Source organism: Babylonia areolata, chromosome 15, assembly GCF_041734735.1.
Source record: "Babylonia areolata isolate BAREFJ2019XMU chromosome 15, ASM4173473v1, whole genome shotgun sequence".
In the NCBI taxonomy this organism is placed as follows: Eukaryota; Metazoa; Mollusca; class Gastropoda; order Neogastropoda; family Buccinidae; genus Babylonia; species Babylonia areolata.
The window spans coordinates 13,085,985-13,110,108 of NC_134890.1; the positions used below are offsets into that span (position 1 = coordinate 13,085,985).

The following is a 24,124-nucleotide window of genomic DNA, read 5'->3' on the forward strand; positions in this document are numbered from 1 at the left end:
TGAATAAATCAAATTAAGTAGGCAGTGTGGTTTGAGGTCATGGTGTTGGTGTGGTGGTATGTTACATTGTGTTGTGTTGTGCTGTGTTGTGTTGAGGTGTTTTGTGTTACGTTGTGTTAAACTGCATCGTGTAGTGTGCTGTGTTACGTTGTGTTATGCTGCATTGCGCAGTGTGTTGTGTTGAATTGTGTTGTGTTAAAATGTTGAGTCTTGTATTACACTACGTTAAGCTGCACTGAGTGGTGTATTGAGTCTTGTTATGTTGTATTACCCTGCATTGCGTAGTGTGTTGTGTTGTTTCTGTGTTATGTTTTGTATTCTGCGTTGTGTTCTGTATTCTGTGCTGTACTGTTCTGTGTGTGTGTGTGTGTGTGTGTGTGTGTGTGTGTGTGTGTGTGTGTGTCTGTGTCTGTGTGTGTGTGTGTGTGTGTGCATGCGTGTGTGTGTGGAGTGACTTCATATATCTTTTAGTTGTCTGCAGACAACATTTAAAATAATTCATCAATGCACCACAAAGCAGGAATTACCAAGAACAGTCAGAATAAACAAACCACCTGACAGACATTCACCCCAATCAAGCCAAGAGATAGAGAGAAAAAAAGCCCATCTGACATATATCAACCTCAATCAAGTATCAAAGCATTTACACACAATCTCTAAGTCTGAAAGTAAAAATCTAGCTTAAGTGCTACAAATGTCAAGTATTAAAGCATTCATATATAAATTCAGAAACCAATGTTTGAAAGTTATTATGATCTTACACCCCCGCATGCTTATGTTTTCAGTGACGATGTCAAGTATTAGAGCATTCGCATACAAATTTAGCAATCAATGTTTGAAAGTTATCATGATCTAACATCCGCCTGCTTAAGTTTTCAGTGACATTGTCAAGTATTAGAGCATTCACATACAAATCTAGCAATCAATGTTTGAAAGTTATCATAATTCAACATCAACCTGCTTATCGGTAAGTTCTGAGCCATGACAACAAAACCCTGCTCATTATGTGTTTCCCACAGAAGACAAACACTCACCAACGCTATGTGACTGTTGTTCCATGTATTATTGTCCACAAGCGTAGTTCGATTCCCCATGCCTGCTATCTGGTACCCGTAGTCCCACCAGGACATGACCCGTGCTTTTTCATGCGTGTTCTGCCTCAGCCAGTAGTACGCCTCACGGAAGTCGTCCAATATCGTCCGTGTCCTGCAGTCATGTGAAACAATGACCTTTCTTCATCAGTGTGTGCTTTTTAACCGCAGGAAAAATCAAACAACAATACATCAATACACTACAACCTGGTCTTTATAGCTAGTGATGCCTATATTTGTTGGTTTTTGTTTTGTTTTTTATGTCTAAAAAAAAAAAAAGTATGCATGGTATGAGTTCTGGTGACTGAAATGTCAGTCAACAACCTCCTATATCATGAACCATCAGTGATGCTTTTCAACTATACAGAAAATCTCAACAATACATCAAAACACTTCATCCTGGTCTTTACAGCTAACGATGTCTATTTGTTGTTGTTTTTTATGTCAAAGAAATAACAAGTGTGCATGGGATGAGTTCTGGTGATTTAAAAAAAGTCAGTCAACAATCTCCTATATCATGAACCATCAGTGATGCTTTTCAACCATAGGAAAAATTCTAACAATACATCAAAACACTTCAACCTAGTCTTTACAACTTAGGATATCTAGATTTGTTGTTTTTTTATGTCTAAAAAATAAAGACTATGCACGGTGAGTTCTGGTGATTAAAAAGTCAGTTCAGTCAACAATATCCTATATATATTATGAGTCTCACCAAAAGTCAACTGTTAACAGAACAAGCAACAGTAAGGAGTAGTAACTCTCTCCACTGACAAGGTACACAACTTCAAGTCAATGCCGCTCGTGCTACAAATTCAGCTAGCACACAGGTAAATAACATTTATTAGAAAACATCATGAATGTTATCCTTCCTCTCTGTAAGTCAACCCATTCTCGTTGCCTGTGAGAAGTCCAATGTTAACTTGTCCTTGGTTTATAAAGTAGCATATACATTTCACACTTGTAAGAAGTCAGTGGTATCTTTCTTCCCTCAAAGAGCATCTTGTTCCATCTATCAAAAAGATAAGACTTTTTCCTGTTGCTGTTGTTGTTTTTTCTGCTTTGCCACTTTTGAACATTATCTCTGTACCAAGTTAGAATGCATACTTCCCCGTGTAATAACAGTTATACTACATCCACTTATAATCATGAATGCAAAACATCAATTCTATTCTGTATGTTAGTATTTAAATGCATCAACAAACGTGTGTGTATGTGTGTGCAAGTGTATGTGTGAAAGAGTATATGTGAAAGTGTGTGAGTATGTGTGATCACAGACAGAACATCAAAATCAGTTGTTATCAATAGGAACTTTAACAACAACAAAATACAGACAGAGGTAGATAGACTGACTGACTGACTGACTGACAGATAGACTGACTGACTGACAGATGAAACAGCGTGTGTCTACTGAAACTTTGAAAATCTTGTGTAATCTTGAAAAATCTTGAAAAAAAAAAAAAAATCTTGTGACATAAGAAAATTACCTGAAGCTACCTTTACCCTTCACAACCTTGACAAAACCAATCCTACAAATAACTAAACAAATGAATGAATCAATAAATAAATACATAAACAAACCAACAAAGAAGCAAACAATTAAATAAGTATATGAAATAAAAATCAATCAATCAATCAAATAAATAGATAAATAAATAAATGAAATGAATAAATAAATAAAATAAAGTAAAACAAATAAATAAATCAAACAATTAAACAAAACTATCAAAATCAAAGACAATGAACTATATGAAAAAAAAAATGAAAAAAAAATAAATAAATAAATAAATTGCAACAAAAAAAAAGTGGCTCCTGACCCGCCCTGTCCATAGGAGGCCAGCACGATGCTGGGGCTGGAGTAGGCGGAGCTGGTGACCCAGGTGCAGTGCACGGCAAACAGCATCAGCATCATCAGCAGGGCGATGATGATGATGCTCTTGATGTTCATCCCCAGGCCTTCCTCCTCCTTCGGCTTGTCCTCCTTCACCTTCTTCGTCTTGCCCACCTGGGGAGAAGGGGGGTGGTGGGGGAGGGGGGATCCCAAGGTCAGGTGAGGTCAGGTGAGGAAGGGCAAAGGTATGGTAAGGTCAGGTCAATTCAACCCAAATCATGGTGCTCAGAGCCTCGTCGACCACTAAGGCCATCTTCTCAAGGCTATCGCCACGTTTGTGTCTACTTCAAGTCAAGGGTAGTAAGGCAAGGTGAGGTAAGCTAAGGTCAAATCAGGTCAGTTAGGGGGAGGTCAGGTAAGGGAGTTTCAGTTTCAGTTTCTCACGGAAGGGTCACTATGTTGGGACAAATCTGTGTACTATGCTACACCACATCTGCAAAGCAGATGCCTGACAACCCTGTGCGCTTTGTCAAGCCTTGATTGCATGCATATATCATATTTATCAGTACCTATCAGAGTGGATTTCTTCTACAGAATTTTGCAAGAGAACAACACTATTCTTGCCATGGGTTCTCTTTCAGTGCGCCAAGCACCCGCTGCTCACGGGACCTCCATTAACTGTCTCATCCACATGACAAGATGCTCAGTTTAATCTTCTCGTCAAACTTGGGAGAAAGGCCAAAAAGCGGGATTCCAACCAAGACCCTCACAGACGCTGTACTGACACATGAGCATCTTAATCATTCTGTCACTTTCCTAACCTTCCTCCAAGACAAGGGAAGGTCTGGTACGGCAAGTTAAGGTCAGGTATGGTAAGCTGAGGTAAGATATGGTAAGTTAAGGTATGGTAAGATAAGGCAAGGTAAGGTTAAGGCAAGGTAGTGTATGGTAATTAAGGTAAGGTATGGTAAACCTATCCTCCTCCTGCTTGTCATTCATCTTTTATTTTGGGGATTCAGGTAAGGTTAGGTGAGATAAATTAAGGGAAAGATTAATCAGGGTTAAGGTAGAGGTATAAGGGATATGGTAAGATATGGTATGGCAATGCAGGGTAGGACAGGGTTGAGTGAAAAAAAAGGTAAAGGCAATGGTTTAGGGACAAGGTAGGGTTGGGAAGGGTAGAGTAACTGTAAGGTAAGGTAAGGCCTGGTAATCAAGCCAGGTCTGGTACAGTCCGATCAGTTCAGGAATGCATCATAATAGAAATAGTGTAGACAAACTAAAGAAAACAAAACACAACATATCATTTGGACTATAAGATCAGCCAACAATTTCCCATAACACAAAAACTCACCCACTCAAACATATGCACACCCAATCTGAATCAGCTTCCTAAGCACAGACTTCCCATCCTCTCGCACACATATGCACATCAAAGTACACACTGGAAGCACCAACTCAGCAGCCAAGCTACATTACGGTATCACATTATAAAACATGTCATTACACAGATGTCATGTTTAAAAAAAACATAAGTGAAAAGGGTAATTTTGTATTCATACCATTTGTTAGTAAACTTCATCATCTATTTATCCAGATATATATCCTTGTCTTCAACTCAAAGTGCAGAACTTTGAAATCTTACTGTTATTTGTTGTTTTGTTATTGTTGCTACTTTGTGTATGGAAGGCAGCAGAGTTAGCAAATGGCTACAGAAGTGAAACTAAGCTTCTGAACATTCCAAAAAAAAAAAAAAAAAGAATCTTTAGTGGAGGTTTATTTCATCCTGTTTTGAGTTTATAACTGCTATTAGTTATCGAACAGTTTCAAAACCAAAAATTAAAAACTTTTCAGAACAGAATCATCGGACACAAGAAAGTGAAATGTCATTTGTGAACAGAACAAAGCACAAGATCAGAAGAAAAGCAAATATTTCCTAATTTCGCTAAATGTGAGAGAAAGATGCTAAATAAAACCTATAAGAGAAAGACAAAAAATACAGGAGTGTAAGAGGGTGTGTTTTTGGTTTGTTTTGCTTTACAGGTGGTGTACCAACCTTGTCGTATAAACGTTCATTGCGACTGTCTGAGCCGTCTTCAGAATTTTTCTGACTTCCTTTCGGCGACTCATCCTTGAGGTAAATCTCAAAGGTTTTGGAGAAGGCAATGGCCGCCAAGACACACACCACAGGGGTCAAGGTCAGCATCAGACGCACCATGACCCCCGCGAAGTAGCTGGCAAAGATGGCGTACAGAACCACTGAAACCATAGCAACAATCATCACTGGAAAATGTAGGAATGATCATCACTGAAAACCGTAATTACAAAAACATAGCAACAATCATCAGTGGAAAACTTAAGAACGATCATCACTGAAAACTACATGAAAACCATGGCAACCATCACAACTGAAAACTATACATGGAAACCATGGCAACAATCAACACTGAAAACCATAGCAACAAACACGACTAAAAATTAAATGGAAACCATAACAACAACCATCACTGAAATCTAAATGGAAACCATAGCAACAATCAGCACTGAAAACAATAGCAACAATCAACACTGAAAACCAAAGCAACATTAATCATTGAGCCAAACAACTCTGTGAGTATGCTGACACTTGAAATAATACCACCTTTCCTTACCCATATAAACATGTACTTCAAGAAGTTCAACCAAAAGAAAAAAACCAAAAAAAAAGGCCCGACTTACTTCTACTTATTTTTGCTTTTTTGTTTCTTTTCTTTTCCTTTTTTGATTTGTTTTGTATAGGTGTGCATATTTGTTCATTTTTCACAATGCCCATTATATCACGAAGTAAAACATCATATATATATTCTTTAATAAATAAATAAATAAAACAAATACACACACACACACACACAAGCCTAACTGCAGCTCACCAAAGACATGCTCATCATTGACATTCCTGATGCAGTATCACTAAAAATTCAAACAGACCGAACGGTTACAGCGCTAGATTCTTGCCCCAGTTTCCGAAAGTTACAATCCCCAGTTTCAGCATACTAGATGGGTTAAGGGTGGCAGTTTTTTCTGCTCTCCCAGGTCAACAGCCATGCAGACTGCTAACGCCTGAACCCATTTGTGAGTAAGATCAAATATGCATGTTAAAGATCCTGCAATCCATGTCAGTGTTTGGTGGGTTACGGAAACAAGTATATACCAACCATGCACACCCCAGAACCAGAGTAGGGCTGCCTATATGGTGCGGTAAAACCAGTCTATCGCATAAAACGCCTATTTGTAAGGAAACAAGTACATACACACACCATGCACTTCCCTGAACCGGAGTAGGGCTGTCTACATGGTGAGGTAAAGCCAGTCAATCACATAAAACGCCTATCTGTAAGGAAACAAGTATATATACCTACCATGCACACCCCTGAACCAGAGTAGGGCTGCCTACATGGCGCGGTAAAACCAGTCAACCACATACACCCCTACTTTTATATAGTTTATATCCACAATGCACATCCTTCAACCAGAGTAGGGCTGTCTAATGGCGTGGTAAAATCAATCAGTCACATAAAAGCTCACTCGTACTTGGAAGATGCTTCCTATGAATGCAAAAGAAAAAGAAACACACACACAGACACAGACACAGACACACACACACACACAAAACAAAACAAACACAAGAAGAAGTCACACACACACACACACACACACACACACACACACACACAAAACCACCCAAAAACCCAACAAAACAAACTTCAACAACAGCTCACCAAAGACACGCTCGTCGTTGATGTTCTTGATGCAGTACCAGACCCCCGCAGGGAAGGCGCAGACCAGGATGTGCAGGTCAAAGAAGAAGGACACCCAGGTGGTCGGCTGATGCTCCGACACGGAGGCGATGATGGGGATGTGGATCTTGGCATAGCCCGTGTCCCACAGCGAGTAGAACCGCCCGCTCCATGGGGCGATGTAGCCTGCATAAAGGGTGTATTGTATTGTATTACTTTTATTTTTTTCGTCACAACACATTTCTTTGCTTGAAATTCAGGCTGCTCTCCCCAAGACAGAGCACGTAGCTACACTGAGAGCACCAACTTTTTTTTCTTTTTTTTTCCTGCTGCAGTTTTATTTGTTTTCCTATCAATGTGGATTTTTCTACAGAATTTAGTCAGGGACAACCCTTTTGTTGCCTTGGGTTCTTTTATGTTTTCTACATGCAGGCTGCACAAAGGACCTCAGTTTATCGTTTCATCTGAATAACTATTATCCAGACCACCGCTCAAGGTCTAGTGGAGGGAGAGATAATACTGGCGACTATGGGTTTGGAACCAGTGCGCTCAGATTCTCTCACTTCCTAGGCAGATGAGTTACTTCAAGGCCATCACTCTACTATTTGTATTTGTATTTCTTTTTATCAACAGATTTCTCTGTGTGAAATTTGGGCTGCTCTCCCCAGGGAGAGCGCATCACTATACTACAGCGCCACCCATTTTTTTTGTATTTTTTCCTGCGTGCAGTTTTATTTGTTTTTCCTATCGAAGTGGATTTTTCTACAGAATTTTGCCAGGAACAACCCTTTTGTTGCCGTGGGTTCTTTTACGTGCGCTAAGTGCACGCTGCACACGGGACCTCGGTTTATCGTCTGATCTGAATGACTAGCGCCCAGACCACCACTCAAGGTCTAGTGGAGGGGGAGAAAATATCGGCGGCTGAGCCGTGATTCGAACCAGTGCGCTCAGATTCTCTCGCTTCCTAGGCAGACGCGTTACCTCTAGGCCATCGCTCCACTATGGTGAGGTACATGCATTGTTTATTTATTACTATATTGTGTTGTACTGTGTTGTATTGCTGTTTTAACAGATTTCTCTATTTATCTAGTCATTATTGTGTTGTGTTGTGTTGTGTTGTGCAGCTGTGCTGAGCTGAGCTGTGCTGTGTTGTGTTAACTCGTGTTTTGTGTTAATTTTTGTTGCAGACAATCATCCCAGGGAGAACCTGTTGTTACAGCATTAGCTTATAGCCCATCCCATTCTTGCAACCACTGAGTCAGTTCAGCAGTGCTCCCATACATATACACTGTGTATCAATCGGACCCACGCAAACTCGAAGCTGCCTTCATGAAACACTGCATAAAAAACATGACAGGTATGTCTGAAGCTGAATTTGGAAAAGTGGGGGGTTGGAAAACAGTACAGTACACATTTTTGTGTTGATCCGATTTGTTCTTTAGAAAGTGTGGGGTCTACGAGACCCCAAAAAGTCAGAACAGCAGTTGCTATTCAGAGATGAGAGTGAGGATTTCTGTTTCAGGCTGAAATCACGATACCTCCATAATCACAAGTAAAATCATACGAAGTCTGCCTCTTTCCAAATATTTCACCCCTCTCTTACAGATTTCAGACTACAGTCTGAAGAATCTTATTCCTGAAGCCTACTTGCGAGATATGTTTATCCATGAACACAATAGAAAATGCGCAAAATCAATCCCACTGAGAATTTGAGACAAGCACAAAATCTAACGTTAATCTTTTTTCTTCTTTTTTTTTTAACACAAAAATAAGTCAACAAAACAAGACCAACAATGTACAGTGAAGGTAAAAAAAGCAAAAAGATCCCACTCTGTGAAAAAACAACAACAACAACACAAAAAAAAACCACCCTTGGGACTGTGCACATCACTCACCTAGCCACGTCAAAGCCACCACAACAAAGAAGACCAAGCCGGCAGCCACCCCCACCGCCAGAATGAAGAAATAACGGAACTCCGCTTTGGACAGGAAGGTCTGGATATAACGTAGCGCAGCATAGGCATACAGCAAAGCGAACACACCTGGAACATATTTATTCAGTTATGTTGTAATATATGTATGTAGTACACACACACACACACACACACACTGAGCACGACAGCAGTTTATTATCATCTCATCCAAATGACTGGTATTCACACCAACACTCAAGGTCCAGCAGAGGCAGGATGGGGGGTGGGTGGGGGTAAATATCCTGGTCCATATTTAGGACTCGAAGCTTCTTCTGCTTCTTCTTCTTCTTCTGCATTCGTGAGCTGCATCTCCCACGTTCACTCGTATGCACACGAGTGGGATTTTACGTGTATGACCGTTTTTACCCCGCCATGTAGGCAGCCATACTCCGCTTTCGGGGGTGTGCATGCTGGGTATGTTCCTGTTTCCATAACCCACCGAACACTGACATGGATTACAGGATCTTTAACGTGCGTATTTGATCTTCTGCTTGCATATACACACGAAGGGGGTTCAGGCACTAGCAGGTCTGCACATGTTGACCTGGGAGATCGTAAAAATCTCCACCCTTAACCCACCAGGCGCCGTCACCGTGATTCGAACCCGGGACCCTCAGATTGAAAGTCCAACGCTTTAACCACTCAGCTATTGCGCCCGTCTAGGACTCGAAGCAGTGGACAACTACATCCTAGTCAGGCACACTACCACTAGGTCACCGCTCGATACACACACATAAATATACATATATATACATATTAAGAGAGAGACAGACAGACAGAGAGACACAGAGAGAGATGTTTTTTTCTGTCACTGAGAGTGACAGAGACAAGAGGTTACAAGAAAACGGTTTATTTGTTAGGCCTCCAGCCCATAACAAAGGAGTGACAGAGACAGAGACGGAGAGACTCAGAGAGAGAAAATATAAGTGTCACATTAATTTTAGATTTTATTTCTGCCACTGTCTTTTTTCTTTTCTTTTTTCTTCACCTATAAAACAACAGTAATCTAACAGAAAACCAGAGAATCATACGTCACTGTGCAGATGAGAAAATGAAGTAATTGACAATCACCTCTGGGCAAATGTCTAACTGTTGCCTGGGAGATAATGGAAGATTGATACTGAACACAAACTCTTTTAAACAATAACCAGTGTCAATATTTACCAGGGTGATTGCCAATCATTCTAAAGATGTCAAAGGTTACAACAGTTCACAGAGAGAGAGTGAGAGAGTGGGACAGTGGGAAAATTAGTGTTGAGTGTAAGAGAGAGAGAGAGAGAGAGAGAGAGAGAGAGAGAGTGTGTGTGTGTGTGTGTGTGTGTGTGTGTGTGTGTGTGAGCATAAAATTATGTGTGCAGAAGCTGTAGCAGTTGTCATAGTAGTAGTAGTAGTAGTGTGGAGTATTTTTTATACAGACTGAAAAAACATTAATAATTACATTATGGGATGTTTCACATACACTGTTTTACAAGCCCAATATATCAACCCACTCGCCCTGTCCCCTACACTCTTCTTCACTCCTACCACCATCTTTTTTAGAGTGTGTGTGTGTGTGTGTGTGTGTGTGTGTGTGTGTGTTTGTGTGTTGAAATGAGTGACAGCAATCTAAATCACCATGTAAGTGATTAAGACATTACAACAAGAAGAAATTATAGAAATGTTCAGGCTGTTTCGTTGTTGTTGTTATTATTGTTTTTATTGTTGCAAATTTCTTCAGACACAAAAAGGCTTCAGTTTGTTTTGAATAAATTCATCAAACTGAGTAAAAAATGTTAAAACAGTGTGTTCTTTGCAGCATTTGTGTTCATCTGCACAGTTTTCTGTGATATTGATGTTTGAGCAGGACAAGTATTGCACAGGATTTTTTTCTTTTCTTTTCCTTTTCAATCAAATAAGTAATTAATTATTCTTACACCTTTACCATAAACAATATCCCCCTTTGTGTAACACTTTCCCCCTACGCGTCTCTGTTACTGAGAGTAAAAACAATAAAAAAAGAATTGAACGAATGCTTTGTTTTTAACATGCATGCATCAATCAATCAATAAACACACTGAGTCGAATGATTGACTGCTGCTATTAGACAATGCTCGTCAGTGAAGGGCTGGCACGTCAGTGATGCAAGACAGACCTTACAGGTCAGGATGTCAGTCTAAATTTGGACTTCCTCCTCTTCGAACTGCATTGCTTTTGTTCAGCAAAACGAATGAAGTCAACGATATATACATACCAAAAAAAAAAAGTGGTGACTGCACTTCAGCCTCGTGCCACTCACACCTCATTTCCCCAAGGCTCAGCACGCAAAGGGTTAATCACCTACACATCAAGTTCTTTGGAGCAACCGGCACATCATCCTGAGCAGTGAAATCCACTGGTGACATTTAGCGGTGTTAAAGTGCCCTGGCACAGTTGCCAATTATCATCTACACAGCCTTAAAGGCCAGATGTTGCCATCTGTCCCACGGCTAATGCCAAATGCACCAGTAGTTTTTCATATGCGCACTGTGATTTTTATGTGGTCTTTTATTCCAGAAATGTTTTATTTTTGTGCCGACACTGACAGTTTAAATTATGTGTGATTTACTGCTGCATAAGTAGAATTAGCCATTTATATGCATTACATGTTCTATCACACTGTGTATCTTATTCTACCTAAGGTAGAAATGTGTATGTGTGTGCGCACACACAAACACATCCACACATACAGGGCACCTGTTTTCATGGTTTGGTATAATTTATTTTTTTGTTGTTAGAATTTTCTATTTGCTTAAGTTCCATGTCTCTCCCTTTAATTTTGTAAACTCTTTCTCCACACACACACACACACACACACACACACACACACACACACACACACACACAAACACACACACACACCTACGTTACAAACACATGCCTACAAGTACTCGCCCCACTCTGAGTTTCAAGTTCGGACAAGCACAAAAAGCAAGGCACCACACACTCACTCATCCAACCACCACTCTCACACATGACATCCCTCCTCTCCTTCTTCCTCTTCCACAACACCACCACCCCCTCCTCCGCCACCACCACCACACACACACCCCTGTCCAACACACACACACAGACACACACACACCAATAGGAAAGAAGAGAGAGGGTATGACAGAAGAAGAGCTATATACCTGCAGCAGCCATGTGTTCACTGGTCCTGATAGGCTGGAAGCCCACAAAGGGCACCTGCATGGACAGGATCAGCCCCACTATGTAGAAACTTGTGTACGCTGAAAACACACACACACTAATCAATAATATTCATCAATTAAGAAAACTCCAGGAAAAAGAAGTCTGCATACAGAATAAAGCCCGCTGTGTAGAAACTTATGTACACTGAAAACACACACACACACACACACACACACACACACACTCAAATAAATAACATAATTTATCACTTAATGAAAAACAAACAAAAATCCTGAAATGGGAAGTCTGAAAATAAAATATAGCTCCGCTATGCATAAATGTGTGTTTGCTGAAAACACACACACACACACACACACACACACACACACACACACACACACACACAGCAATAACATAATTCAGCAATTCACAAAAACCAAACAAAAACCCAGAAAAGGGAAGTTTACAAAAAGAGTATAGTCCAACAAAGCAGAAACCTGTGTCACTGAAAACACACACACACACACACACACACACACACACACACACACACACTCAGATCAGTAACATTTATCAATTAATCAAAAATATAAATATATAAATTCTGGAAAGGGAAGTTTATAAACTGAACATATCCAACTATGTAGAACTTTCTTTACACTTAAAACACACACACACACACACACACACACACACACACACACACAAGTAACATTTAGCAATTTATAAGAAACAAACAAAAATCCCAAAAAGGGAAGTTTGCAGACACAACACTAAGTAGAAACTTGTGTACTTTGAACACACACACTCAAATCAATAACATAAATTATCAATTAATTAAAAAGAAATAAAAATGAAGGAAAGGTAACTTTCCAGACAAGACTAAAAGCGTTACAATAATGTACACTGCAAACTTGTGTACATGCACTGAAAACACACAACCAGACATTCACATCAATAACATTAGGAAAGGGCAGCTCACAAAACTGATTAATTAAAGCCCAACCGGGGATGTAAGTACACGTCTGAATGTGTGGGTGTCTGCGTACGCACGTACGCCGAGCGCATGCCTGTGTGTGCGTGCGTGTGCCAGCCAGAGTCTGTGGGCGTGAGGGGCCTGACCTGTGAATATTCTTTTGGAGTAGCGGCCCATCAGCAGCAGTGTGAAAACATGCAGGGGGATGAGGTTGATGATGAACACGTAGCCTCCCCACGCTGACACCTGCACACACACACACACACACACACACATATACACACTGTACCAATCTGTCAAACAACAGTTGTCATGAGACACATAAATAATAATAACAATAATAATGGATACTTGTTGAGTGCTTTACTTGTGCGCTTTCCTCCCAAACACTGTAATCACTACTCTTGCACAGTCAGTTGATCAAAGAGCCCACGGTTGATTCTTAGGTGCGTTGGTGAGCAAAGATACCTTTGACCTGTCAGCGTAACATCTTAATCAAAACAAAGTATGCATCCTACAGTGTTGTGTTTAAACTGAAGATGACTGATCTCGTAGTTCAGTTGAACAATACTGTTGATGTTATCAGGCATCACCGAGACAAATGCAAATAACATGAGGTATACTACAGGACTCTGGTGTATCATCTCAGTTGAATTACTAGCACCCACACCACCAATCAGGGTCTAGTGGAGGGAGAAGAAAAAATCCTGGTGTTTTTGTAATATATGTATATATTTGTGTACCATCAGAGCAGATTTCTTCTCAGTACAGAATCTCAACTGCCAGATAACAACACTCTTTGCACTGGGTTCTTCTTCAGTGTGCCAAGTGTGTGATGTACACATATGGGACCTAGGTTTAACATCTCAATCGAATGACAAAACGCTCACTTTGATTTTCCAGTCAAATCTGTGAGAAAGGGTGAGAGCTGGATTCAAACCCAGACCCTCACAGACTCTCTGGTCTGGCAGATGAGCATCTTAACCATTCTGCTACCTTCCTCCACCTTTCAATAGGAAGATCAGGGAAACTCCTTTTATAAAAAAATACAATACTTTTTTTTTTTTTTTTAAAGATTTTAATGTCTGAATACTTATGACCAAATATGCAGCCTGTAGAGTCATTTGTTAATGTACACCCATTTGCACACATTTTCTGGCAGAGACCTTGCAAAAGTTTATTTCCCTGGCAGAGAACAGGTTAAGTAACTATAATTAATGATGACTCCACAAAATGTGTGCTAGCACAGTATGCCACCCTAATCCAAACACAGTTGAACAGCCTGTTGAACATGGCTTTGTTTTTTCTCTAGCTGTGATAACAGCCTATGTATGACTGTGATCATTGTCTATGTGGTTTACTTCAAGTCAACATTCAAACATTTTATGTCTTTTATGCATACATACTGAATGACTGTGATTCCCCTACACTGCTTTTGCGCTTTTCACGCACAAATTGAATTTCTGTTATTGGAAATAATAAAGTATTCCGTTATTCATTATGACTTTGATCTCACATGGAAATGGCTGTGATAACAATACAATGAGATCAGAAGGGGAGGGAAAAAAAAAAACAACCCCCCCCCCCCCCCCCCCCCAGCATCAGGAAATTTTCCTCTCCTAAATGAGAAATCAATTCACATTGTCCGACCATGAAAGCATAAGAACCCCTCTCCCTGCTGTGGCTGACACAGATCAATAATGAACAATCGCGCCCAGCATGGCTTTTCACATACATCACACGACAGCTGCAAGGAGTCGTGGTGAAATCGTCTTCCTCACTCTCTCTTTAACACACCACTTTATCTGATGTGGCAAACAAACAAAACAAAAACAAAAAAAGACAAAGCCCGCTTCCTGTTTCACTGTTCTGCCTTTTATGACCTTAGAATGAAATTCACCCTGCCGAAGAATTGCTCTGATCCATGCAATTTCAGGATTAATTTACTGTTGTCTGGTAAAAATGAGAAAACCCTCTTCATTTTAGCTTCTGGTTTTTCTGTTTTTCTTTTATTATAAAGCACATAAGAAATTGTGTTGTGTGAATTCTTAAACATCTATATAATGCATGTATTTGTCAACTTTTCATTTTCTTCAGCTGTGATTTATTACTGAACAAAAAAAAGAAATAAGAATTATATCAAGTGTACAATAGTATCCCCGTCTTCTGGAAATTCTATGCTAGAAATTTCCTTTTTTTCAGCCACTCTATCATTTATGTCCCTTTTTCTTTCCATCATCTCTTCCGTTCTTTTGTTCTGCCTTAATGGTCCTTTCACCTTTTTTTTCTATAAAGGCTTTAATATTTTCTTTTCTTTTTCAGGACTTGGTGGTTGGGCATTCACGCTGTGTTGTATATATGCATTCCTTCTTGAGCCTGGTGACATGAGGTGCCTGATTACCTAGTATAGGCCTTTTGCATGCTGTTACTAAAATAATATATTATTTTCATATTTCTTTTCTTTTTTCCCAATCCTCTGGAAAGAAAAAAAGAAAGAAAGAAAAAAGAAAGAATGGAATTGTCAATATTGGAGGCATGCCCCAAGTTTAAATGTGTGAAGATGATTCTACTTGGCTTGACTTTCTTTTCCAGTTGTTTTTTTTTCCCCCTTCTTTCTTTCTTTTTTTCAGGTTCTACTGGATCAATGTTTAGTTTTTCAGTCCAGGAATAGCCCAATGTGGTTGGCTGGACTATACCTGTATAAGCAACAAAAGATAAAGATAAGCTTAACCAAAATGAAAAACCATTAACCATATAAAGAAAAATGAAAATTGTGCTACACAACCTTGCACATATTGTAATTTGAATAATGCAATCGTGAGGGTTGTTGGAGGATTTTGATGGGGTGTGAGGGATGGGAGGCTTTACTGTCTAAATGTGTCTTTTGATTGCTCATGGAATTTTTGAACTATCCACATGCGATCGGCGTGATGGGTGTTTTTTCCCCCAATTCGCTGTTACCAAAGTGAATGGATTGTGGGGGAGAAGGGGTTGGGTGGCAATGTTTTCACGTGGTAACAAAAAATAGCAGGGAGTGCTGTCCCATGCGTGAGCTCCATTAAACTGTCAGTGCAGAGCCAGCAGTGCGAGCAGCCCGCATGTCCACAGTTATAAACATGTAATTTGGGAGGACTTAAGCCAAACTTTGTTTTTTCCTGATGAGTGGAGAAAGGCCGAGCAGTATGTCAGACAGCTTTCCTATCATGTCAATGTTGTGTGTGTGCGTGTGTGTGTGTGTGTGTGTGTGTGCAAGCTGTCTGACGAGTTTGTGTCTGTATGAGATGTTCTGTATATTTTGCCAGAGTCAACATTCAGTGCTCCCGTTTATGGCTGCTGATTGTCACTATTGTGACCGATAGTTTCGGTTCCATAGCCAGTGATGTGATTGTAATACTATGTACTGTATCTAATTTTATTCCTGAACTTTTCAACAGATAGAATTTTATCATTATTTGATTAACCATGGCAAAAATTTACTTAAAAAATCAGCACATTCAAAATTCAATATTAATCAACTTAAAGGTTAAAACGATGGCAGCAAAAGAAGAGATATATCAATTTCTTAAAACAACTGAAGTAGGATATTTCCTTTCTTCAGGAAACACACTTGAAAGAAAACCCTGAAAATTACTTACAAGCCAACTAGGGATAAAATTCATGGCCAGCAGGATCAGACTCAAATACAAATGGAGTCACTATTCTGTTGGGGATAAAATTTATGGTTAGTTGGATCAGACTCAAATACAAATGGAGTTGCCATTCTGTTGGGGATAAAATTTATGGTTATCTGGATCCGACTCAAATAAAAACAGAGTTGCCATTCTGTTCAGTGTTGCCAGTGTTGGGGATAAAATTTATGATAAGCTAGATGAGACTCAAAAAATAAAAATGGAGTAGCCATTCTGTTAGGGATATGAATTATGGTTAACTGGATAAGACAAATAAAAATGGAGTCACCAGTCTGTTCATGATATATTCCATAGTTAGTTTGTTCTTTCTTTGGCATTCGACAGCTACGCAGTCTGGGCTGAAGTCCGAGGGATGATTCATGGTTAGTAAACTTAGCTGGATCACACAAATAAAAAATGCGAGTTGCCATTTTGTTCTGTTACACCTCTGAGTACAAGTTACAAGGTACTATAAAGGAGCTTAGGTGGAAAAATCTCTTCCCTGACTTATATAAAAAAATTTAAAAAAGCAAAAAAAAAAGCAGTGTTAAACAATGTGAGTTCTGAAGTAGAGACAAACTGGTGTGGTCTATCAGCATGAGGGGGGACACTTACCATGTAAAAATAGGACAGGGCTGTGCATATTCCCCAAAACACCTGGCCTGTTTTCACTGCCTTGATCTGAAAACAACACAACACAAACATTACATATGAGAGAGGGCTGGGAGACAGAGAGAGACAAATATAGAAAGAGAGAGAGTGAGTATGTGTATCTATTTTAAGTATGTGTGCTTCATGTGTGTATGTGTGCGCGTGTACATATATGTGTGTATGAGTGCATGCATGCGTGTCACTCTGTGTGTGTGTGTGTGTCACTGTATGTCTTGTGCCTTTGCAATGCTGTATGAATCAAGACCCTCTGATTGAAAACCCAATGCTCTGACCCTTCAGCTATTGGACCTGCAGTAAAAGAAGAAAAAATATGTGCTTCCTAGCATAAGGTACATCTCTCTCTCTCAGTCTCAGTGTGAAGCCGCAAAGAAAAAACAAACAAAAACAAACTTTCTTTCATCAGCTAATGATTATTGATTTTTAGGCCAAGCTTATCACTGATAACTGTCATCTCTGGAGAAAAAAAACAAACAACAAAAACACCACCCCACCCTGCCTGAAGTGTCTTTCAACAGCTAATGATTATTGATTTTTAGGCCAAGCTTTCTACTTTACAAAAGCCATTTCTGTGAACTCCACTTCACCAACCACATCCCAGCACATCCCACTGTACAAACAAGTGTGCCATCTGCTTTATACACAATGTATACCTGATCATTGTTATAAAACTTTATTGACAAATAATATAACAGACAGCTTTGCTATTTTCTTCACATTTATCTGTCTTTCCTAACATAGGTCTAACAGAAGAAGAACAGGTTCTCTATGAAAATGAATGTTTTATGGGGTTTTTGTTTGTATGATTGAGTCTGAGAGAGAGAGAGAGTGTGTGTATGTGTGTGCATGAGTGAGTGTGTGTGTGTGTGTGTGTGAGTGTAAGAGAGACAGAGAGGGGGTGTGGGGGGATACAAATACTGATACAGATGATTTATTCATTACAGGCTATGGCCCACAATGAAGGGCTTTGTAAACAGTTCATAATATATACAACATTAACAGTGAAGAACATAAAACAAAACCGGTCTTTCTCTTACATTACTCAGTGCTTCACAAAAAATGAGAAAACGCACTTCATCTTCTGATTTCTTGCGAAATGGACACAACAGATCAGATTCCTAAAATGTTTTGTACCTTAAATGATGAACAGCCATATTAGATTTACCAAATCTAAATCTTATTACAATATACCTGAGGTATTCAATATTTAACATCAGAAAAGGCTTCAAATCATGATTACTGGAAAACATTCTATACACTATAATAAAGAGAAAATCTATTACCCGTACTAGTAGTAGACTTTTTTTTAGAAGGAAAGAAATGGATAGATTCACAATGGACTGCTGCTTTAACCAACACCCATAATTCCAACCAATACTCATGATACTGCATAATAAGTTGTACCTGAGACTGAGAGAGAGAGAGTGTATGTGTCTGTGTGTGTGTGTGCGTATGTGTATGTGCGTGTGTCTGTGTGTGTATATCTCTCGTATTCTGCCTGTCAAGGTGTGAAGAGTGATCAATAGCACAGGGACAGACACAGAGAGAAGAGAGACAGAGATAGACAGAGATAGAGAGACAGAGAGAGAGATACGGGTGCAGATTTTTTTTTCAGTACAGGCCATGGCCCCTAATGAGCGGGTGGTGTAAACAAGCATTTCAAGGGCATAACTACAAATAAACAACACATTTGATTTACTAGCATTTCTTACTCACAAACAAGCACACAGTCATTCAACTACATATTGTACTTCTTACTTTGATACAGATACATATACAGATACAGAATACTTTATTATCTCAAGAAGAGAAATAGAAGAGAGACAGAGACAGGGACAGACAGACAGAGAACAAGAACAAGAACAAGAACAAAACTTTAATCTCCAGGCCTCTGGCCCCTAGAAAGAGGTCAAAAGTGCACAATATGGTGATCACTCAGCCACAACAAAATGTAAAATACGTACTAACTTAACCTGTAGAACAAAAGTGCTTCTCGTGCATAGTAAATTAATTCTAACTTTCATCATTGTTGTCACAGAATTCCTGTCGTATCTTCAGGGCATTAAATATATAAATGCATAGTTTACGAATACTGTAAACAGAACTATTCTTCATCAAGTGAACATACGATTGACCTTCAGAGTTCAGATGTCAAGACAGACAGACAGAGAGAGAGACAGAGAGAGAGAAAGGAAATAGAAAAGACAACCCGCATGGTTAAGTGAGGACACAAAAAGAAACAACTATTAATGAATTCATACATATAAAATTTCATATGCCTACGCTCCCTCAATTTTGTACGCGTGCACACACACACACACACACACACACATGTATACACACACACAAGCACACATATCACGTCTGTCCATCTCCTCTCTCCCTCCCTCTCTCTGTTACTTCCTGAAAAACATACACAGACTTTCCAAAGACCCAACAACTTACCCAGAGGAAGTAAGTGAACATGAGGGCGAAGATGGCAATGCCCTCATTGTCGTAACTACCGGCCACTGAGCGACTGATGTAGCCAGGCACTGTGAGGGAAAACAAAACACAGCGCATGAAAAATGTGCTGCATGACTGTATGCGCTTACGCGTGCACATGTGTGTCATGACCAACTGACAGCATGTGTGTGTACGTGTGTGTGTGTGTGAACGCGCATGCATGTATGTGTGCACGCATGTGCATGCATGCATGTGTTCAAGTTTGTGTATGTCTATGTCTGTATGTGTGTAAGTATGTGTGAGTGAATGTGTGTGTATGTGTGATTGTGTGTGTTTATGTGCATATGTGTGTGACTCTCTGTGTGTCTGTGTGTGTGTATGTGTACGTGTGTGTGTGTGTGTGTGCGTGTGCATTTAAGCGAGTCTGTGTGTCTTTGTGTGTTGGCGTGTATGCATGCATTTCATCACGGTCATGTTTCAAAGAGGGAGAGAGTGCTGTGTCTTCTTGTACAAGCACATGTGCTTGCAAAAACATGCGTGAGATAACCTCTTCCTATCATCGTTATATTTGTACATTGCTGCCTGCATCATAGGTGCCCATGTGTACCACAAATCTATGTCTTGGGGCTATGTGAGAGAGAAGGGAGGAGGGTGAGAAAAGGGAGAATGGAGCGGAGAGGGGTAAAGACAACTAACCTGGGGGGTGGGCAAAAAAAACAACACTATCATAAATACATGTATTCACAATCACTATTGCTCTCTCCCTCTATCTCTATCCTTCCCTCTCTCTCTCTTCCCAAAAGCAAAAACACACAAGCAGGAACATAAAACAATGGAGGCATCATCAATTACCATCAAGCACTGTACAAGTGTCACACTGTTAATTGGGAGCTTCATCGTAATCTGCATTACAAAACACTTATGTCTGCAATACAACACCATGCTTGTGATTTATGGACAAAAAAAAATTAGGTCACACAGTGACACAATCAATACCAGCACCTGAGGTTATCTGATATTCCTTTTTTTCTTTTTTTTTAACAGACTTACATTGTCCATGAAACTGAATAAACTTCCTTTTTTTTCACCAATGCGCCATGTGCATGCTGCAGAAGGGACTTCGGTTTATCGTCTCATCAAAATGACCTGACAGTTTGATTTTCCAGTCAAACTTGTGAGAAAGGATGAGAGTGGAGTGGAATCAAAAGTGTTGTCCTCTGACAAAATTCTTTATAAGAAATCCACCCTGACAGATACACAAATTATATAATATAATATATACATGCATGCACCCAAGACCTGACTGGCGCATTGGGCTATGCTGCTGTCAGGCATCTGCCTAGCTGATGTGGTGTAGCGAATATGTGGATTTGTTCCAACGCAGTGACACCTCTTTGACTGAGGAACTCTGTTGAAAGACTTACAGTTACACACACACACACACACACACACACACACACACACACACACACACTTACACTTACACACACACACACACTTACACACAAGGTTGAAACCAGGGTGATGTCTACTACTCCAATCTATAAACACCCTTGTTATTTTTCACATCAGGGCAATGATTACTCTCTCTCTCTCTCTCTGCCCGCCCTCCCCCTCTCTCTCTCCCCTGTCTCCTGAATTATTGTGAACTCTGAGAAGTAACTGACAGGTAGTATTGTGTGTGTATGTGTGGAGGCCTGGGGGGTAGGGGTGCGGGGGCAGGAGGTGCAAGCGTGTGTGCGTGTGTGTGTGTGTGTGTGTGTGTGTGTGTCTGTGTCTGTGTCTGTGACAGACAGACAGACCTACCTGGAGGCATCTGGTGAAATCAGTTCCCAACTTACACAGCCCCTGAAGACAGATTTACTGTCTGAAATGTTGGGACACCTTTCAACAAAAGCGAGTCTTGTTTTGCAACCTACAGTTTTTACAAACTTCCACCATCTGCAATAATTATCTTAAATTTTCCCACTCACTATTTCTTCCCTCCCTCTCTATCCCTCTCTCTGTGTTGTAAGTAAAATTCATACAAGTATTTATGTTGTTGTTTTTTGTTGCTCTTGTTTGTTTTGTTTTTTTACAGAATTTGAAAATCCCTGTGTCACAGTTTGTGATGTTCCTTTTTGCACTGCACATTTCATATTTGTATTTCTCATTTTTTGTCACAACAGATTTCTTTGTGTGAAATTCGGGCTGCTCTCCCCATGGAGAGCGTGTCACTACACTGAGAGCGCCACCCTTTTTGTATTTTTTTCCTGCATGTAGTTTTTGTTTTTTCCATTCGAAGTAGGATTTCTCTACAGAATTTTGCCAGGAACAACCCTTTTGTTGCCGTGGGTTCTTTTATGTATGCTAAGTGCATGCTGCACACTGGACCTCAGTTTATCGTCTCAACCGAATGAGCACTACTCAAGGTCTAGTGGAGGGGAAGAAAATATCGGCGGCTGAGCCATGATTCGAACCAGCGTGCTTAGATTCTCTCTAGGCAGATGTGTTACCTCTAGGCCATCACTCCACTTACTTATTTTCCATTTTCATAAAGTAAGAGTGAAAACAAGCCCAATGTGCTTATCAACCACCCCCCCTCCCCCATCCCCTCCTCCCAAACTCAATAAAGAAAAAAAAAGTTTTTTCATTCATCAAAAATAGCTAAAACATCTAAACAACAACAATAACGATGACTACAACGACAAACAAAACTGACCAATGGCGATGAAGCAGGCAGCGAAGAGCCCCGCCCCCTGGCTCCAAACCTCCTTGGTGAAGAGGTAGACAGCCAGGGCCGTCATGCCGCTGAAGATGGGCGCCAGGAAGACGCAGATGTCCCGGATGTGCAGCGGGATGTTCAGCAGGTGCAGGAACCAGTGGATGGTGCCAGATGTCACCATCAGACCCGGGTACACCTGTATGCAGGTTGGACACACACAGATGTGAAAGGAAGGGGTGGGAGGCTGTCAGTGAAGGTGGGTGGGTGGGATGGCAGTTTGTTAAAATAATGAGGGTACGTAGGTGGGGGATTTGGGCGAGGTTGTCAATTACGCTTGGTGGGTAGGGAACTAGGGAGAGGTTGTCAATACAAGTGGGTGGGTGGTTCGGGGATTGGGGAGAGGTTGTCAATTACGCTGGGTGGGTATGATGGGGTATTGGGGAAGATTGTCAAGTACGCTAGGTGGGTAGGGTGGGGGATTGGGGAGAGATTGTCAAGTACGCTAGGTGGGTAGGGTGGGGGATTGGGGAGAGACTGTCAATTGCGCTGGGTGGGTAGGGTGGGGTGCTGGGGAAAGATTGTCAATTACGCTAGGTGGTTAAGGTGGGGAATTGGGGAGAGATTGTCAATTACGGTGGGTGGCTAGGATGGGGGGTTGGGGAGAGATTGTCAATTACGCTAGGTGGGTAGGGTGGGGGATTAGGGAGAGATTGTCAGTTACAGTGTGTGGGTAGGGTAGAGGACTGGAAAGAGGTTGTCAATTACGCTGGGTGGGTAGGGTGGGGGATTGGGGAGAGGTCGATTACGCTAAGTGGGTAGGGTGGGGCATTGGGGAAAGACTGTCAATTATGCTGGGTTGGTGGAATGGGGCTTGGGAGAAGGTTGTCAGATATTGAGATAACTGATAAGGAGAGTGGGAGGCTAGAAGACTGGGGAGAGGTTGTCAATTTTGCCGAGTGGGTATGTGAGGGATTGGGGAGAGATTGTCAATCACGCTGGATGGGTGGGTGGGTGGGTGGGGGACTGGGGGCAGGTTGTTGATTCAAAGTTTGAATTAAGGTGGGTGGATAGGGTGGTGGGTGCAGGGCTGTTGGGGAGTGGGGGTGTGTCGTCATAGTGGTGGGGATTGAGGAAATAGTGTTTATGTGGGTGTGGGTGGGGTGCGGGTGGTGGGGGGAGGGGGGGGGGGAGAGTGTGTGTGTGTTCATGCAAGTGTGTGTGAATGCATGTGTGCATGAGTGTGTGTATATGCATGCACATTATGTAAGCACATACATTATACACAGGTGATTATGCATGAGACTGAGAGTGTGTGTGCATGCAGTGCACTGAACATTTTGACAAATGCAATAAATTCCCAAGAACAGAACAGACAAAAGCGCTTTTTACAGTATGCTGAATCAGAATGTTAGCACTGCAGGGGTTTTCTACTTCGTGATGCACACAACTTATCAGCTGTTACACCATTTACAACTTCACTGAAAGAAAGAAATACAATGAAATTTTTTAAGCGTACTGTAGGGGGGAGGGGTAATAGAGGGGTTGGGGGGGGGGGAGGTGGCTGGGAAAGCTCCAGGTGTGATGGAAAGGGGACACCTCACTGGGAGGCCAGGGGGGAGAGGGGGTAAACTCCCCTTTAGCTGACAAAATAATCTTTAGAAACCCCAATAACAGTGCAGGAATCAGCAATATTTCAAAGTTCTGCATGGGTCCATATATATCAACCTTCTTTAAGTTATAAATGACTCATAAACACAAAAAATAAACTGTTTTCTATAATTAGCCTAAAAGTAAAACCTGGTATAATACACAACATAAGTTCAGCACACAAAAATGCATTGTAT

General features: G+C 40.8%; 1 protein-coding gene across 1 annotated transcript in view; it reads right to left on the reverse strand.

Moving 5' to 3' along the window:
* Nucleotides 1-24,124, reverse strand: part of LOC143290440 (dolichyl-diphosphooligosaccharide--protein glycosyltransferase subunit STT3B-like) — a 43,616-nt gene that overhangs the window by 6,633 nt on the left and 12,859 nt on the right. The window contains exons 3-12 of the mRNA XM_076599872.1: nucleotides 22,278-22,476; nucleotides 19,577-19,665; nucleotides 17,078-17,143; nucleotides 12,941-13,040; nucleotides 11,818-11,916; nucleotides 8,594-8,740; nucleotides 6,681-6,884; nucleotides 4,979-5,181; nucleotides 2,909-3,096; nucleotides 1,035-1,206 (exon numbers count right to left, since the gene is read on the reverse strand). Of these exons, the coding sequence (XP_076455987.1) occupies nucleotides 1,035-1,206; nucleotides 2,909-3,096; nucleotides 4,979-5,181; nucleotides 6,681-6,884; nucleotides 8,594-8,740; nucleotides 11,818-11,916; nucleotides 12,941-13,040; nucleotides 17,078-17,143; nucleotides 19,577-19,665; nucleotides 22,278-22,476 (1,467 nt within the window). The remainder of the gene's footprint in view (nucleotides 1-1,034; nucleotides 1,207-2,908; nucleotides 3,097-4,978; nucleotides 5,182-6,680; nucleotides 6,885-8,593; nucleotides 8,741-11,817; nucleotides 11,917-12,940; nucleotides 13,041-17,077; nucleotides 17,144-19,576; nucleotides 19,666-22,277; nucleotides 22,477-24,124) is intronic.